Source organism: Toxoplasma gondii, chromosome X (assembly GCF_000006565.2).
Source record: "Toxoplasma gondii ME49 chromosome X, whole genome shotgun sequence".
Classification (NCBI taxonomy): domain Eukaryota; phylum Apicomplexa; class Conoidasida; order Eucoccidiorida; family Sarcocystidae; genus Toxoplasma; species Toxoplasma gondii.
Window position 1 is genome coordinate 4,173,189 of NC_031478.1, and position 13,968 is coordinate 4,187,156.

At 49.8% G+C, this 13,968-nt stretch overlaps 2 protein-coding genes across 2 annotated transcripts; one reads left to right on the forward strand and one right to left on the reverse strand.

Moving 5' to 3' along the window:
- Window positions 1–42: 42 nt before the first annotated feature.
- TGME49_234180 (hypothetical protein) lies at window positions 43–3,787 on the forward strand. The gene is made up of 4 exons (XM_018780387.1): window positions 43–841; window positions 1,197–1,264; window positions 1,701–1,840; window positions 2,375–3,787. Exons 1-4 carry the CDS (start codon window positions 743–745, stop codon window positions 2,743–2,745), a joined length of 678 nt encoding a protein of 225 aa, XP_018635868.1. The 5' UTR covers window positions 43–742; the 3' UTR covers window positions 2,746–3,787.
- A 309-nt stretch (window positions 3,788–4,096) lies between these two features.
- Window positions 4,097–9,092, reverse strand: TGME49_234190 (serine hydroxymethyltransferase 2, putative). The gene is made up of 9 exons (XM_018780388.1): window positions 8,512–9,092; window positions 7,849–8,100; window positions 7,272–7,545; window positions 6,708–6,891; window positions 6,317–6,475; window positions 6,006–6,147; window positions 5,182–5,536; window positions 4,853–4,981; window positions 4,097–4,481 (listed from the first exon to the last, which is right to left on the reverse strand). Exons 1-8 carry the CDS (start codon window positions 8,803–8,805, stop codon window positions 4,854–4,856), a joined length of 1,788 nt encoding a protein of 595 aa, XP_018635867.1. The 5' UTR covers window positions 8,806–9,092; the 3' UTR covers window positions 4,097–4,481; window position 4,853.
- Window positions 9,093–13,968: the final 4,876 nt, after the last annotated feature.

Consider the following 13,968-nt stretch of genomic DNA (forward strand, 5'->3'; position numbering starts at 1 on the left):
GTACAGAGACGGGGGCCACCCAGCTACTCGTCTGGGAAGGTCATAACAGCTGCTCGACATCCCCCAAAAAGTCGTTTTGACATAACTGCTTTCTTCTTGGAGTAATTGCTTCACCTTGTGACAGAGCGGGCGACCTGTGTATTAGGGATGCCAGCGGCGCCTGTGTAGCAACGCATCAGTTTAGCACAACTTCCGCACCTCAGTCATGCAGGATGCACGCGACTACGAGCTGAGCTCAACGCAACCCGTCAATTTTCCTTTAAACAAGGTGCGTATGATGTTGTCAGCTCATTTCAAGATACCGGTTCATATTTGTAATCCAGTTCCGGACAGACGAGTTCCCTTCCGGTCAGCTTGATCAATATTCACCAAAGCCTGTTGTTTTGACAATGAGTTCGACTGTGTCTAGTGAGCGCCGACAGGCAAATTGTTGCACTCCAAAATCACAAACTAGCAGAAACCGTAACCGTCGACCGCGGTTGTTGTTTCCTCCGTTTCTCGCTCAACGGCAACGGAAGACATCTCGACAAAAACTCGTCTCGCGAGACATCTCTCTCGTTGTGATTGCGAACCGCACAAGCGCGGTTGTTGCACGCGTTGCGAGTCGCAGGTGATGTCGATATACACGGAAGAAACAACGGGAGCTTTCGATGTTCGGCCATTACTGGGCGTTCCTCGGCGTGTCAGTATATGGAGTTGAGGTAAAATTGGAGCGAAATCCGGAGTCGACTGGGGCGTCAGCATGGGATGCACCGGCAGCAAGAGTCCAGTCAGCACACCTTCAGGGCGACAAGGCCAAATCCAGCGAAAGAGAAAAGAACGGGAGAAACGCGGTTCAAAGGTGCGAACGCCTGATAGTATCTCACGATCCACTACATTAGCGGTGAATCACATGGATACTCGAGCAGAAACGGCAAGCGCAGCTTCCAGACGAACGTCATAGTTAAACTCGCACCCTCACAGAGATCCTCGTGAAGGCGATTCTTCTCAAGCAGCTGGGATATGGTGTTGGGAAACCAAAGTCACTCGGTGACTAAGTTGATTTCTGAGAACTGTATCGTTTGCTCCCAAGCATCGTTACGCGATGTACACGTGCTGTATTACTGCTGTAGGGTTGGGACGGCCACAGAAGACGTCGCCAAAAGATTCCGGGGATCGTGTTCCATTTGCTTGTGTATGGCGTTATCTGCGTGTAGGTGCCCAAGGATGCCGTCCAGCAAACTCGCCCCACCCGTTTTTTCGGTGTCACAAAAACCTCTGTTGTGTAAGTGACGGAATAACTGTCCAGTGCCAGCATATTTGTTTTGTGTTGTGCGGTGTTTATAAGTGTATTTAAACAGACGGAGGATGTGGTGTTAAAAAACGTTAAGTCCCGTCTTCCTTCATGCTGTCAGGGTCCGGATTTGAATCACCGATAGGCATTCAAGGTGGTCGAATCGGCGAAAATAGTGCAGTCCACGTATGAAGGCAGTCGAGCTGTTGAGCTCCCTCGTTGATGTTGTCTCTCTTCGAGGGGGGTCACCGGTTGCCCAAGTAATTTGCAACTACTCTGCTTTTGGGCGCAGATCTATCATGCGCTGCACCAGCAGATGTGTCTTCGTTAGTTCTCTGGAGAACGTCCCCGGGTAAGGTGCTAGTACAGTGCTCCGAGCTGCCTACCGGTTGCCGCCCCGGTAACTCTGCTCCGTTGTTTCATGCAGAGCAACCGTCGCTGTTGACAGGAAATCGATCATTCGAGCATACTTGGAGCCAGATGGCGGAGGCACCGAGACAGAAGGCATTGAAGTAGAGTGCGAACCCGACGCTGATCATTATCTCCTGTTCGACGATTTGAAACCAGGTTCGTCAACTGTTGAAAGAATAAAGTGTATGTTTTCTCAAACTACGGTAGCTCAGCCTCTGCCGACCAGCTGCATAGAGTCATACGAGTGGCTGCCATGCAGCGCCTTTTTCTGACGACGGATCACAGCTGAGGTCATAAACACGTCGGTATAGTACCGGGGAATCTGGAAAGGTGACTCGTGCACGCCGCTGTGGTCATTCCTCAGATGGCCATGCTAAGGAAACCAACATTTCGGCAGTTTGACAAATCTGTTTCTCGGGAGTTGGCAGCTTTCGTGTTAAACCCCTACAAGAGTTGATCATGGTGACGATGAAACAGAGACTGCCGATAAACATCTAATATGATTATTGGCGACCCGCTTTGAATCCAAATCAATTCTGGTCATTGGTGGGTTCATGCTCACGGGGAGAGTGTTCCTCTCATGTTTTAAAGCTTCTGACAAAGTTTGCGCTTCTGCCCTCTTTTGTAGACCGCGACGACATCCATGCGCCGCGGGTGAGAGCCACTATCATTCTGATTTTTGGTACGCAGGCACGGTTTATCGGCTGAAGCTGTTCTACGTTGTCCCAGAGAAGCACCACTTAGGCAATATGTTGGCTGCAATGTTACGCGGCAAGCGTACACACGACAGGAACGATGCCATGCAGGAAACTGCTGTTAAAGTTAGGCGTGGTTCGCTAGTGGGTGTACACGGTGGTGACGTCTTTGGACGACGGAAGATTGCTCGAGGCATGACGCCTCGTCCCGGAATGAAGTGTGTTGCAATGCTGCCAAATTCTGCACAGAAATTGAAAGTGCGCACACTCCCCGTGGAAAGGGAAAGAATGTCCGTCCACCTGATCAGTGCGCTCCCCCCAAGGTCCTTTCCACCAGAACGTTGCCATGAGGAAGCTTCTGCATGATCCTTGCTTTCTTCGGCGGGCAGAGCCCATTCGCAACTATACCTCGTAACTGTTCTGCCACCGAAGTCGACAGAAGAGAAGACGAGAAAAATATTGGAAAACATCCGTCCCTACTTGTGTCGTGCGTATGTGTATATATAAACACAAGAGAATACATGGTGACAGCAAAGAAGGTCGCAGGTAAGATGCTAGAGAAAACAAGGACGTGTTGCGCGACCGTCATGGAGAGTGACATTATCGTAGAGAAATAGTGAGTTCACCCGGATCACGCTAGTAGCATGATTCAGGTGCCGTCACGCGGAGACACACCGCCGCTGAAGCCTTCCTTCCGGCCGCCAGAAAGTTGAAAAATAGATGGTACAATTAGCTGCCTTGACATGTAGTCGTGCTGATGTCCTCTTGTTGTTCAGTAGTGTGAGCTGGAGCCTGCGCCTCCAGTCGTCATAAGCTTTTCGTGATGCCCTCGGGATCACCGTTAACGATACAGAAGCCCGCTGTACAGACGCTGTGATCGTGCAAGTGTTTCAGTAAAGGTTTCTCCAAGTGGAGTTATTCACACGCTTTTCGGCGGCTTTTCTGTGGATCATCCTGAGAAGGCAGGATGGTGACACGGTTCATGACGTAGCTCGATGTGGTGGGGAGACGAGACTGCTTTTTCAGAGAGAGAAGACGCCTCCATTGTAGGATTGATTGCAAGGACACTGAAGGGAAGCCCGTCGTGAACCAAAAGTCGCACTCAGTAGAAGATATTTTTTTGGTGTCAGGAATATTCATTTTAGAAAGGATGCAAGTGTCAGACGAGCAAACTTGTTCACGCCAGGACAAGAGAAATATTGTGTGGCTGTGGCAGTGGCAGCAATTGGTAACAAGCACGATCTGAAACCAAACACAATGACCACCGAAAATACTTTCTGAAAGAGAAATCAAGAGTTCGAAGTCGCAGTCACACTTTCTAAGGGTATGTGTTGCCAGTGACACGTTTGTCGCGGTCACATTACTAGAGGGGAAACAATCCCAAATGTGGGTGTTTTAACGTGTGTTCTCCCCTCGTGCAAAGAGACACGCTTTGTCTGGCGTTGATCATTACCAGCAATGACGTGAGTTCCAGTGACGTGGAAGCCGGTACGGCGCACGCTTTGTGCTAGTGAGATGGTCACCATTGGCTAAGTAACTGAATTTGGGTCATTCCTGTCCCCTAATTGGAACATATGTGACTGGTATTCGACTGTCGGGAATCAAGCCTGCTGCAAACACACTCGAAACCTTATCAAAAAGTTTCTGTCGCACTCGGCGTGGTCGAGACGGCCGTTGTTAGGATCGTGACGCGTACAGCTACTGTTTCACACAGGACAATGTTTTCCATGCCAAGGTCCGAACACAAATCATGACAACTGTACAAGCACACTTCGTAGGTACCGAAGCGCATTCCGAAGACTTGAATTGACTGCGGAAATAAGAACAGGGCGACAGCATCACACACAGAGAGTTCGTAATTTCGGGTGTTGGTAGCAGGCCCACCGAACTATACCTCAGTCGAGCATGGTGACCATCGAGAAGGGGTCAAGACGATGGACATGGAGCTTGCCATTACAGGTCCGCGCTTGTTGTCAGCACCGTGGGGGAGGAGACAGATTTCTTCGGGTATGGCAGTATGGCAGCCCGCCTTCGATGCTGCGGTTAGTCTCTTCCATTGAGATAGTCTAAGACAGCCTCGCCGTTAAGCCGCATATTGATGCCTGAAATTAGAGGGCAGCTTACACCACCGCAGTGGAATGGCTGAACAATATAAATCAAATCCTCGAGAGACTGATTACGAGTCCAAAACGGGATTCCTAAAATTTCCAGACGCAATACGGTAATTGTCTCGGAAGCCAAACGCTGGTAAAACACATGCAGAAGGTTCAGCCACGTCAACCCAGCCATCGAGAAATGGGAATAAACATACACGTCAGCACTGCACAACGTCCCTTACGCTCCTGTAACAGTCCAGCATCCCCCCACCACTCGGAGTCACCGGTTGCACGGCCGCCTCCCTCGACGCTGTTTGTCCGTTTGTCTCCCGACCACACCGGTGTGACCACACACTGACATCGGTGTCCTCTGGTACCTCAAATGTCCGCTTGGCCAGGCATTGAGAAACTACACGCCCAGTCTGTGATTGCTTGCTTAATTTCGAGCAAACGGGGATTTCCGGGAACGCCTTTTTTGAAATCCACAAGTTTCTTGCCGTAGTTCGCTGAAGGGAAGCAACAGTTAGCACAGAACAGCATTTGGTTCGACGGTGACCCAACCTGCCCCTGTCTGAGGAAGAAGCGCGATTTTGCGCTTCGGCATAAAAATAACGAATGTCGCAGCGTCGTCCGCACCTGGTCTCGTGTGAGATCGAAAACACTCTTGGCCCGTCGGTTCCGTTGTATCGTTACTTCCTTCGCTTACTCTGAATTTCCTGGGCAATAAGAACAATTTCGTGAAGCCAGTCAGCAATTTGTTCGAAGTCTTTCTCCTTGAATCCTCTTGTCGTCAGAGCCGGGGATCCAATTCGCACGCCAGAGGGATTCGCCGCCGACGTATCACCAGGGACAGTGTTCTTGTTCAGGGTAATGCTTGCTTCATCACAGCACAGCTGCATTTTGGTGCCGGTGATCCCGTCTGGACGTAGGTCCATAAGGAGGAGATGGTTGTCAGTCCCGTCTGTCGTCAGTCGGTGGCCGTGATGTTGAAGGCGCGCAGCCAGAGCGTTAGAGTTTCGAATAACTTGAGATGCATACGTCGCCCACGATGGAGACATCACCTGATTGACAGCAGGCATCAGCAATCGTACACGCAGGCCTTTGTATCATTCACATGAACTCTGACACTCAGCTCGGTATACCGTCCGCTCCCCTCACCAGTTCTACTGATACGCAAAATATAGCAAAATTGAATTTACATGATTATAGGCATCTCTGTCCTGAAAATATCAGACTGCCACGCCAACATGAGGGAACTTGACTGGCTTAGAACACATGCGACAAGCCCCTGAAAAGCAGATGCACGCTGTTCAGGGAACTGGAATGAGAATTCAGGAAGGAATAACTGTGGTCGATGATCTTATCGCCTAGACTGCTGTGAATCTGCTGTCTAGTGTAGGACGGGTCATGTTATGCGTGCGTCACGCGTCTGTGTGCTCGATTGAGTATCTGACAGGGTTACGGGATGGATCGAGTGTCAATACAACATAGCGTAAAGAACCCGTGAGAGTGGCTTCCACGGTAACGCACCTCCTTCAGCTGACAAGCCAGAGCTGCAATTTGGTGATTATGCGGTCCTCCTTGAAGAGAAGGGAAGACTCCAGAATTAATGAGTCCCTCGCCGTCCGGCACTCTTCTCTTGTTGATGAAAATCATTCCACTGCGAGGACCCCTGTGAACATATTTTAGGATCATTCACGAGTCATCGTAGACAGCCGGCCCAGAACTGTTTTTACTAGCGGCAAAACTTACCAGTTATGCGACAGCTGCACTTCCTTCCCAGTTGAGTTTAGTACCATTCGACAGCTATGGCTTCTCGTTTTGCTACCTGTTCACCTCACCTCAGGGTTTTGTGCGTTGTAGTTGTGACGATATCGCAATATGGGAAGGGCGAAGTAAGGAGATTCGCAGCAATCAAACCACTGGTGTGAGCCATGTCGCACATTAGCATTGCGCCGGCGGCATCCGCGATCTCTCTGAACTTCACGTAGTCCAGATCTCTGCAACCATGAGGACAGCAGGCACTGAAGACGAAAGCCTTTGTTCGCGTTGCAAATACATCTGTCAGCGATGAGAAAACAAGAATCTCCTATCATACAAGAGGAGCTGCGCACTCACTCGCGGAACGAACCAATCAGGCCCTGTACCGTCTCGTCAACCTGTTTTCACGCATCCGCTTCTTATTCACGTGTGTTGTTTGGATCGCTCGTCAGAACTGAAAACAGCTCGTACCTTGGATAGGCTGAGTGGCCGCAGATAATCAGCTTCGGCCTGAAAACTAGGGCTCGCTTCCGCAGCTCTTCATAATCAATCAAGCCGGTTTTTTCATCCACACCATATGGGAGGGACTCGAAAAAAATGGACGTTGCACTAATACGCTTCTTCGCAGTGTAGAAGCCATGCGTCAGATGCCCTCCTGAGTTACAGTGGCAGAGCACACTGTCGCGCAGAATGCACAAACCATCTGCGTGGGTGAACCCCTAATTTAATCGGATCATGATTGATCCACTTATTTCTACAGAAAGTAAAGACCAGCAAAGAAAAGCTGTAACGACACACCCGAAGAATTAAATATAGTGTTTATCTCATGCGTACGATTCCACAAATGCACAAAGAGGGAATCTCGACCTGTCCACTCGAAATGGACGACCAGATCCTCCCCTTATGTTATCAAGCGTCTGTTTTCCATTTCCTGCACAAAGTCCCCGTCTATCGTGGCTTTTTTGTCCTCTCTCATGACTTTCGTCTACGACCATCGAGAAACTCGTGTCCGTTCCATTTTCACACGTTTCTTACCAGATGGCAGATCAAGTCCCATTATTCGATCGTGGGGCTGAAGCAACCCAACGAAGACGGCCATGTTAGCGGGACTGCCGCTGTACGGTTGAACATTCACGGCCCACTCCTCAATATCCAAGCCGAAGGCAGCCAACGCGCGACGCTGGCATAGACATTCGATGCGATCTATAACTTCGTTTCCTCCATAGTACCGTGCCCCAGGGTATCCCTCGCTATATTTGTTCGTCAGGCAGGAACCAAGACATTCCATCACAGCCTGTGACGTAAAATTCTGCAGAGCACACAACAGCCGGGAAATGCGCCAGATCTAAAACCGTATCATCGGTTGCGGAGACTACCGCTAACTCGCAAAGTTATATCGGCACTACCTGACGTTCCGCTGCTGTGGCCGCGGCCAAATGTCCCCAGGCTCACCGACGGCGTAAGAGACAGCAATAACGCGTTTATTCCAAGGCGAATCCTTTCGCGAAACGGCCAACAGCCGGACTACTGAGAGAGCCGGAGTCGCGCATCTCTGCAGACGTGCTATTCAGAAACGTATATCCTTCTGTTCAACCCGATCATCAGTACTCACTTCAGATGCGATGAGTTCTAGACCAGAGATTTGTCGTCGCTTCTCCTCTCGAAGGAGCTCATACAGTTCGGGGTCCTGTGTAGCGAGTGCTTGAAGAGGCTTCGTGCCCGTTGGTCGGGAGCCTTCTTCCCCGTGTTTTGGAGCCTCACCACGGGGAGTCGCAGACTGAAGCATTGTGACGTCTGCCTCTTCGTGATCGGTCCCCACGGCGGCAGCCAAGCCCGAAAAATTCCCCACAGGTGGAACGGATTGCTGTACATCCAGACACATGTCAACAGCTCATCAATGAAGTCGAGCGGGTCTCTGTTCAGGCCAGATGGTCCGAAATGGTGGTAAAAGGTCAATTTTCCCGTCAGAAAAGACTCATCAACGCGTTTTGTGTCATGAAGAAGCAACGTGCCACGCCACTCGTGAAGAAAAAAAGCAACCCAGAAAAGCCCACGGCAGTCTCACCCAGAAAAGATTTGCATAAAACACTGCAAACGGGGAGATGTAACCACTGTGTGCCCACCAGTGGTCAAGTTGCTGTCTCCAGCAAACAAATGCTGTGGTAGCAGGACCCTGATTTACAGTGAGCCGGTCCTCACGACCTCAGTGTCAAGTACGTTTAGTGGATCACTTTTTGAGGTAGGTGTTTGTCTCTACCATCGGATGCTGACCTACCGGCGCCATCTTGAAGGGATATGACGACGAAGTGAAGTACGCAATGGGGCGACCAGGAAGGGACAGAATTTTACTCGGTGCCTGACACGCAAAGCCTGCGTCGCTGCCTGGCGCAATGCTATTCACGACGGAGTACTCAGAGGCTAGAAAAGAGAAGAGCCTGTGGTGAAGGCAAGTAGTGGCCCTGACAGACACTGGCAATCTTCTTGTCTTGTAGAGGGAGGGCTTTTTGCGACTTGAGAGGAGACAACGGCGAAGAAACTTGGGGGCGTAGAATGGCCCGAATGCATCCATAAAGTGAACAAAAGTGGCCGAAACGATAAAAAAGCGTTCTTTCTGGTCTCCAATTCTCTTCTTCGGACTGGAAACCAGCTCAAAACGTGGAATTCGGGCTAATTGCCAAACCGAGGAACTTGCGGTATGTATTTCCTCGCCATCCAACAAATGGCGTGGCTTGCACACGAACAAAGAAGACCGAATCGACAAAGATGGAAGACCCAACGGAGGACAACACGCCAACACCGTTACATTCCACCATACAAGAAGAAGATGAGAACTGCAAATTTTGTGGAACGACGATTATTTTTTGTTCATAGCACCCCCCAGTGTTGAGACGAGTCGGTGGCTGGTCGGGTGGGACGGTGGATCAGCACACGTTAAGAGCATGCTCGTCATACAGCCGCTTCGCGAAGGCCCCAGTTGCTAAGCCGGTGTTGATCAAGACAACGGAAGAGTGCCAATATCCTAAACACTCGTCTGAAGCTACGGGCAGATAATGAAAACTCATTTGCTTGTTTCCTTTTCAGGTACTTGCACACCGGACAACGTGGCAGAGTGTCTTCACGTACGACGCCGTATAGTTGAAAGGGGTAACAGCCGCCCATAACAAGATACGTGCAGGTGCTGGCGACGGACACCACGGGGCGGGGGGTGAAACTACGAACGTTTGCAGAATGGCTGCTCAGATGACGTCAGATCCTTAATTCATCGCAGAATGGCTTGGCAGAGGCGTTTGTTTTCTCCTACGTCTGGATGTGCCGGTATTGCTAAATCTCTCCTTGAGAGACACTTTGTGTGTGATCCGCGTTACGGACGCAGGGGCAACCGGAAGAGTGTCATTCCTGTAGAATTGTCAAAGGTGACAGAGGAAGGTTTCGTTCAGAGCTATTCGCTGCGAACAGCCGTAGAAAGAATAAACGTAACAGTTCTGCGTGTGCAGCTGGCAAGGCCATGTTTCGTTGTAGTTTCTGGTATGACAGACGAGCCCTCGCATGGGACTACTAGTGGTTTCTCTGGAAAACTGCGGCCCGTGCAACTGCTGCTGAAACCTCAATCGTTGCACGACTGTGTATGGGCTTCCTGAGAGGATTTTAGACTGTCGAATATTACGAGGTTCCGGTGAACGCAAGGAGGATATCATTTCACGTCAAACGTCTCGGAGAGGGAAAGGAACCCCATGATGAGAAGCAAACGCCGGCGAGTCTGATATCACTAGGTTGGTAGAATTGACTATTGCGGATGCTGTACGTGTTCGTAATGTGCGTGGATGTGCATTAAGACTGTCCTGGCAGCCGCATGAGGCGAGGTGAACGCCTCGTTGTTTGGTGACTTGATGAGGCGTCTCCAGAGGGAGACAAGCGTATCTGCGCCGTCGGCAACTATCGTCTTTCTTTTCTGCTGAAAGCAAAGGTTGCGGGTAGGAAATAGGCTCGCTAAGGAACCAACTTGTGCTCACCTGGACGGCCATCTGCGCAGAATTGTTATCATTTGTTGAACAGTTGTTGAAAAAGAATCTTATCCCTCTAATCGATTGTGATGTCAACGAGGGTTCCTCAAACCATGTTTCACTATACAGTGGTCTCCCCATTTAAACTGTGTATGCGAGGACGTGACCGCGCCTTTTGTATTTCTGCTACTGGTAGATCCAAAGATCAAACGTTAGGCAAGAATGTTTTGCCAGGTGCTGCCGTGGGTCTGTAGTTGATGTAGGAAGCTGGGCACCCGGTAACGCAGTTTGGCGCTCACCGGTATGAGTGGGGCCTAGAGCTGGGAAGTAAGTCACAGCGGTAACATCCGGAGCTGCATTTTCGACGCTCTGGTCAGTGATGTTGTTTTGGTGACCCAGAAGGCGTAGGCCATGGAGCTACCGATGCGCCAGTTAGCAAGTTCATAAAGAGGAGCTTCCCCCGTCCAGTGCCGACGCTGCAGCTCTGTGTGAATGCATTTGTGTAATGACGGTGGCAGCATTCCAGAGGAAACAGTCTTCCACCGTAGCTGCTGTTGGAGAGTGGGAACCATAGTGAACGTGGTCGACCGAAAATAGACATACCCTACGCAAGTGCGTGTAACCACAACAGCTTTAAACTACACGAAACATCCACGCATGCTCAAAAGTTTTTGATGAACAGCTAAACAAGTGGGGAGCCAGACCTATGATGGTGTCCGACCAACTGTTTCGGGATGGGGGGCATCACCACGCGGGGTCTGAACCAACATCGTATGATGAAAACAGAAATACACCATTTCGTACACGTGCTGCTAGAACAACGTATGTGAACCAATATATCTGTGGCGTTGTCTAGCCACATAGTTAGCGCCCACGTTGGGTACGCGGCTAGAAAACAGTCCAGACGGCAGGCTTATCGCATGCATATTTATAAATCTGCTAAAAGCGGTGGTCAGACTGATTCTGAGGGGGAGACATGGAGCTTCCCGGTGTGATAAGGTAGGTACCGTCAGCTACTCTAGGTACGCCTCTAAGTTCCAACGACATCGGCACTTACATACATCAGATGTCAACAGTATTGACAATGGATAGGTAGATGCCCTTGTGGCGTATAATGCAACTACGCAAGCGACAGTGGGAGGTGATGAAGGCGTAAATGCAGATGCCGCAGGTAGATGTTTACCCACCGTGAAATCTTCACTTCAAGTACCACCACCGTTACGGGCAATCCGGTTGGACGGGTGGAACCACCCTGTGAAAAATAACCCCACTGTAAAGGTCTAAAATCAACTGATTCTTCTTTTTTATGGTAGACCCAGTAACATAGACAGTAGGAGCAGTTTTGGTTTCTGTACAGCTGTCAGCGTTGCTGTTACCGCTTCTCTCTTCTATTCGAACGCGTCTCTCCGAATATCTGGCTCCGAAGGGAGTGCCACAACGAGGGACTAGAAGTTTGCATCGGATTCATCCTAGTGGAACAAACGCCGAGTCTGAAAGCGTGATCAGCAGGGGAGTTTTCGCATACGCATACGGGCTTTTGATACGTATCAGTTAGAAGCTTCTTTTTCAGATACCGAATAAGGCCGGATTTTCCTGTGTGTCAGTCTAGAGAAGGCAATGGAGAGGTGTCAGGTGTATGCCAAACTAATGATACGGCACGTGAGCATGTGCCATTTTTGAAGGTGTAAGCTGCTAATCTGTCTACTGACTTACGAAAGAAAACCAGAACTATGAGCACCGCTGTTAGCATATCGCTGAACATGTTTGTCCTAGGAAACCACGTGGCCCATGCAGTCGCAACGATGCAAGTGTTTTTGTCATGCTCCAGACTTGTCATCCGTTATCTCTCCCTGGTGGGCCCCGCTGAAACTGGCACTGGCTGAGAGTGTGTTGGCGACCATTATACTCAGCGTGTAGCTGTATTTTCTTGAGCCCAGCCTCGTAGCAGGCATCACTGAAAAAAACAACAGCCAAAGCATCTGGTCAAGGTGGTATTTTCGACGACAGCAGCCTCTGGTGCCTCTAGCGCAGACTCGCTTGCGACCTACTTTTCCTGTGGGGAAACGTTATCTCCGGTCTTCGATGACGTAATCGAGACGACATCGCAATAGGCTAGAACCAAACTGGCTTACGTTTGCTGTTTAATTTTGTTGCGCACTTCCTGAACTTCTCTGTGGCCTTGCCCGTGTAACTTACGCAGTCCACTACTCACCACAAACCTCCTGACGGAGTAGACCGTTTGCAAAAGTTCTCAGTTTTGCATCTGCAATTGAAGTCATCAGTTAGTTCTTAGGTGTTCCAGAACCTTCCGGCTGATAATAGAGCAGGAAACATCTGCAGCCATGTTTCAAACGGTTGTGATCCGTCGCGAATACGAAGTAACCCTTCATGATTGGTAACTAGACAGAGAAACTGATACCGAAGAGCAGCAGCCTCTCTATAAGCAAACGACGAGCATGTTCAAACATCCGGGTACCACCGTTTGATGTGTACGCCGCTAGTTCTCAAAACACTTACAAGTTTTGTACCAGCAGCCCATCAAAGACTTGAAGACTAGCTCCAGAAGGACCTGCATTGTGGTCAAGCGAGAAGCCTACAAGTGGCTTGCTTCATCTGTAATTCCTCGTTCCGGCGAGAACCCAGAACAAAAGTGGCCTCCGCTGTGGTCAGAACGAACACCAGAAGGCGAAAAGAAGCAAATACATTCACTCCAAACAGCTGACAGTTAGCGAACATGGAAAAAGCGAGTGTAGGTGAGAACCAACGGAGAACAAAGTCCACCTGCCGACTGCAAGTCTTTCTCAAGCAAATATAGACACTTCCGTTAGAGAACAAAATCCTAGTGCACCTGCTCAATGACTGTTGCTGGACAAGTGTTTCGGACTACCTGAATCGTAGTTACGCGCAGAGTGATCAATTGACAGCCGCAAGTTATCTCCTGCCCGTCTTTTGAATGTGATCCTGAGTGCTCCAACGCAGAAGCCCTCCAGGTGGCGGAGGCGTATGTCGCCAGACATCGCATCGACGAGCTCCTTAGAGTGTGTCATCATCCACATCAGACTCCGCAGGAACTCAAGTGACCCAGCAAGGAAGCACTTGTTTTCAGTTATCTCGAACGTTTTAGGTTGCTGTGTAGATGCATTCTGGTGTCACAGTGGTAATTTCAATACCGAGCAGTGTGAACACTTACCCTTCGAATCTTTATGAAAGGTGCGTGGAGACCACTTCTGTGGCAAAGGAGGCAGGCCACTGCCACCCAGCTACCGACCCTTTTTGGAACTCCACACTACGGTGACGAGTTGTATATTTCGAATAGAAACAGAGTAACTCGTTTACTGTCAGTACATACTGAAGACCATGATACATCGCCATCTGCTCGGGACAACACAACGAAAAACATCTGTGAGGCAGCGTCGCAAACCTTCCACTCAGCTTTAATTGTGCAGCTCGAGTCGGTAATCACACCATCCGAACAAATCAGAGACAAGCGCTCCTCCGTGTTGATACATACACCATGTAGATTATTTCTCTCTGTACGTCTCTACGCAGATTTCCCCGTGACCCGTCGTGTGCTGCATGTGTGTAATGAAACCGTCATTACAGATCCCCTGTTCCGCCACGCGTTCTTGACAAAATGCATAGGCTCGGGAATGGCTGCCTCCGTAAACAGCGTTAAACTCCTATGTGCAAAACTATGCGTTACATCTGAGTGACTTCCAGGACTTGTACTC

Bases quoted from the DNA above. Each gene is read 5' to 3' on its own strand.
- TGME49_234190 (XM_018780388.1), bottom strand. From the start codon at position 8,805: ATGGATGCATTCGGGCCATTCTACGCCCCCAAGTTTCTTCGCCGTTGT. The intron at 8,101-8,511 runs GTAGGTCAGCAT...CTGGATGTACAG, and splicing joins ATCCCTTCAAGATGGCGCCG to CAATCCGTTCCACCTGTGGG. The intron at 5,537-6,005 runs GTGCGTTACCGT...GCTGTCAATCAG, and splicing joins TGGCTTGTCAGCTGAAGGAG to GTGATGTCTCCATCGTGGGC.
- TGME49_234180 (XM_018780387.1), top strand. From the start codon at position 743: ATGGGATGCACCGGCAGCAAGAGTCCAGTCAGCACACCTTCAGGGCGA. The intron at 1,265-1,700 runs GTAAGTGACGGA...TGTTTCATGCAG, and splicing joins GTCACAAAAACCTCTGTTGT to AGCAACCGTCGCTGTTGACA. The intron at 1,841-2,374 runs GTTCGTCAACTG...TTTGGTACGCAG, and splicing joins GTTCGACGATTTGAAACCAG to GCACGGTTTATCGGCTGAAG.